Consider the following 4,299-nt stretch of genomic DNA (forward strand, 5'->3'; position numbering starts at 1 on the left):
TGGGATTTTGAAACTGAAATTGATGGAAAGGGATAAATGGGTGAAATTGTGATGGGAAAGGGCTTCGTCCAAATGCACGATAGCTGTTGGTGGGTTAGGTAGCAAACCCTGCCCCCTCAGCCCAAGTTGGACCCATCACCCTAGATTCCTGCTTCTCTCTTTATTAACTTCTTTCTTTCTTTCTTTCTTCTTCTTCTTCTTCTTCCAAATACAATCCCCCCTTTCTTAATTTCAAGACTACTCTCTCTCTCCCTCTGATTAGATGGACAATTTGTTTGGCCCGCCCTTTACACTCCAAAAAAACCAAGTAGACAGCCAACTCATTTCTCTTCTATTCATAAGTAATCCTAAGCTAAGACAAGCATGTCCATATATGATGGTACTACTCATCTAGTCATCTCATCTCTGGCTAGTAGTCCTTTACCAAAACCTACCTATATTGCTTTGTTTCGTTTAGTTATATATATACCCAATTCCCAACATATATTTCAGCTCATTTTAGCTTTTTGCTTCAACTTTCTAATTTTTGAATCAATTATAATTTTAACATTATATATAATTCATTTATTTAAAAAAACCACTTGCTTTTCAAATTTAAATAAATAAAATATGAAATAATCACTTCCATTTTTTTCTCCTTTAACTAAGGAATCAAAGGTAACTACCTGAAAAGTGTTTGCTTCTACCCCTGAAATAAATATCAAAGGCTCTTGAAAAAAAAAAAAAGAAGAAAAAAATACAACTGTCTCTATAATAAGAAAAACACTTCTTACTTTGTCTTTTTAAGAGTGAAAAGCACCTTTGTTCACTGTAAATGATTGTACACATATTATATTGATTTCATGATAATCTAAACGATACTAATATATACACTCATTTAATTTCATATCTCATGGTTCATCTCTCCTCTCCCTTAATATACATTAAAATAAATTATATTTCTAATCTAATTAATGTTAGTTACCTTTAACAAAAGAAGCTAGACATGACATCACTGTTACATCAAATTTAGCAGTGGCACATTACATGTGTATGTCCCTTGGGATAAAACTTTTCAATTTCAAATTTCATAAAAAAAAAAAAATTATTATATATCGTAGCATGAAAGATGTCTAAAAAATATATTAGATAAGGTTTAATTAATCATTTTTCTATCCTCATTTGGAAATCATTAATAAAATAAAAAAATATATAATTATGTTCACAAAAAAAAAATGTTATAAAATAAAATCATAGAAGTAGACCCTCATAGAACCCCTCGTCTTGCTTCTCCTAAGAACATTTTTTTCCCTTTCTTTTAGAACCAATAATTATAAAAGAAAAGTAAAATCTTCCTGCAAGCTGGTAAGGTATATATAAGCCATAGAAGAGTCAGCCAATTTTGCTGCACTTGCTTCAACTAGAAGAGTTTAAATCTCCTGTTGTTTTTTTTTTTTTTACCAAAGGGTTTCTTTCTTTTCTTACTTTTTTTTTTATTAAAAAAAAAAAAAAAAAAAAAAAAAAAAAACTTGATATATATTTGCAAGTTCTCTCTATATATTTCTCTTAGTTTTTTTTCTTCTCCTCCATATAAGCTAAGGCTCTGAAAACCTATTGAGTCTTTCTGCCACATTCTTTGCTAACTATATTAGCTAATTACACAAATGCAACCAAGATCATCATCTCAACTTCTTGGATTGGTTTTTATCTTTAGGTGAACTCTTTCCTTGGAAAAAAAAAATATAAATAAACAAGGAAAAAAAAGGTTGTAGCAGTGATCATCATGAGTGGAAGTGGCATGGCCTTCTTCCCTACAAATTTTATGCTTCAAACTCCAAGTGAAGAAGATCAACATCATCATCATCATCATCATCATAACCCTCATCATCACCCTCCAACCTCTCTGAATCAGATCAATCTACCACCCTGCACACCTCAAGAATTTCATGGTTCTTTTCTCTGTTTCACTTATTGCCTCTTCTCTGTCTTCTTTCATTCTTTTTTTGGATTATTGAGATACTAATTGTTTCATGGTGGCAGGAGTGGCATCGTTTCTAGGTAAGAGATCGGTATCGTTTTCGGGTATCGAGCTAGGAGAAGAAGGCAATGGAGGAGAAGATGATTTATCCGATGATGGATCTCAAGCAGGGGAAAAGAAGAGGAGACTTAATATGGAACAGGTTAAGACACTTGAGAAGAACTTTGAATTGGGGAATAAGCTTGAGCCAGAAAGGAAAATGCAGCTAGCTAGAGCTCTTGGTCTGCAACCAAGACAAATTGCTATTTGGTTTCAGAATAGGAGAGCTAGGTGGAAGACTAAACAGCTTGAGAAAGATTACGATCTTCTTAAGAGACAATTTGAAGCTATCAAAGCTGATAATGATGTTCTTCAAGCTCAGAACCACAAACTTCAAGCAGAGGTAATTAATTTTTTCGAAAGTTAGTCGTCATAAATACATTATATATTACTGGGATTATAATTATATTGCTTTTGATTCGCTCAAGAATATATTTTTGTATTTTTAACGAGAACCTTAGACTTCTCCTCTTTCTCACCTAGCTAGCAAAAGAATCCTTTTAGTTAAGGAATTGAGCATATATTTTTGTTTTTCTTTTCTTTCTTTTTATGTCTGTCATAATTTAAGAACTTTTTTTCTTCTGTGTGTGGATGAGCCAGCCTTCTTGAATGAACCACAATTCTATCGAAGATTAGTACAACACCCTTTTCTGATAATAGATGCTTTAACTTTTTTTGATTGATTGATTGATATAGTATAATTTGTTTGATGATCAGAAGCCTAAAGTGTAATGATGTATCATCAGTAGACAACATTTCTTAACGCAATAAATACTGATATAATAAATAATAATATCTTTGTCATGATTGCTATGTATATTTTGTAATGACTTATTTTGACTGTTATAATTAGTTTGTAAATAATTATAATAATGGAACCCTTTGGACATGGACACGCACAGATATCGGCTCTAAAAAATAGAGAGCCAACTGAATCAATCAATCTTAATAAAGAAACAGATCAAGGGTCTTGCAGCAACAGAAGTGAGAATAGCTCTGATATTAAGTTGGATATCTCAAGAACACCAGCAGCAATAGACAGCCCACTTTCGAGTCATCCAAGGGCTCTTTTTCCAACCTCCATCAGGCCCAATTCAGGTCATCATGTGGCTCAGCTCTTTCAGACCTCGTCTTCAGCAAGATCATCAGATCAACAACTCCAATATCAGAAGAATGATCATCATCATCATCATGTGGTCAAAGAAGAGAGCTTAAGTAATATGTTTTGTGCTATTGATGACCAATCTGGGTTTTGGCCATGGTTGGAACATCAACAGTTTAATTAACTTAAGTGGTCGAGAGAGACTCTTTCAAAGAAAAGAAAAACAAAAATAAACAACAAAGAAAAAGTACATTTTTTAAAGAGTCGGTCAAATATATATTGGGTTAACCAATATATGTTACACCACAACCGTGAATGTGCTATCAAGGTGATATAAAAGATGATCGATCAATACTGCGACCAACTGCCATATCTGTAATTAATTAAGTTCGATATGTCCATGTTTTTGGGTACTTGGCCGGGAGAGTGTTGTTGCATGTATAAAGTAGATATATATATTATTATATCATCACCATCAAGTTTTACTAGCAGCTACTTGAGTTTTCTTTCTTTATTTTTTTTTTCCTGATTACATCTTTATTGGAGGATTAATAAAGGGTTTTGTTTTTGAATTACAGTTTTGTTTTTCTATCATGTACATTAAAGTGGTAAAAAGAAAAATTCTAAAGATAAAATTTTATTATATGGTAAATAGTGATCATTTGTCGTAACTATTAATTAGTTAATAATTCTATCATGCATGATCGAGGGAGGGCACCAAATAAAAGGGATTCTTTCCTTAGTCCTTTTCGTTGTTGTTTCTTTCTATCATTTCTTATCTTTTCTTTCTTTTTCTTGCTTTAAAATCATGTCATTTTCTACTGTTGATGAAAATTGTATCTTGCTATCGATCATGAGGTTAATTGTCTATAGTTAATTAAGCCGAAGTAGTTTTATGAGAGAGGGTCCGGGGCAGGCTGGGGGCCTTTGATTGTTTTTTCAAAACTATAAGGCAAGAGTTCAGTGGTTGTCGAGCACAATCTTATTACTGTAATCAAGGAGCTAGCATCGGCTAATGAAGAATATATATATATATATATATATATTTATTGAGATGTTGTATAGAGAAGAGAAGAGAAGAGAAGAGTAGAATAGAGTTGTAGAGAGAGAAAGTGTAGTAATGAGTAGTAGTGTGTAGAGT

General features: G+C 32.4%; 1 protein-coding gene across 1 annotated transcript; it reads left to right on the forward strand.

Annotated features, from left to right (window-relative positions):
• Positions 1-1,255: 1,255 nt before the first annotated feature.
• On the forward strand, positions 1,256-3,730 carry LOC115699352 (homeobox-leucine zipper protein ATHB-13). Its single transcript, XM_030626707.2, has 3 exons — positions 1,256-1,928; positions 2,020-2,399; positions 2,959-3,730. The coding sequence occupies exons 1-3, from the start codon at positions 1,763-1,765 to the stop codon at positions 3,340-3,342; spliced, it is 930 nt and encodes a 309-aa protein (XP_030482567.1). The 5' UTR covers positions 1,256-1,762; the 3' UTR covers positions 3,343-3,730.
• Positions 3,731-4,299: the final 569 nt, after the last annotated feature.

The sequence above is a fragment of the Cannabis sativa genome, chromosome 8, assembly GCF_029168945.1.
Source record: "Cannabis sativa cultivar Pink pepper isolate KNU-18-1 chromosome 8, ASM2916894v1, whole genome shotgun sequence".
Classification (NCBI taxonomy): Eukaryota; Viridiplantae; Streptophyta; class Magnoliopsida; order Rosales; family Cannabaceae; genus Cannabis; species Cannabis sativa.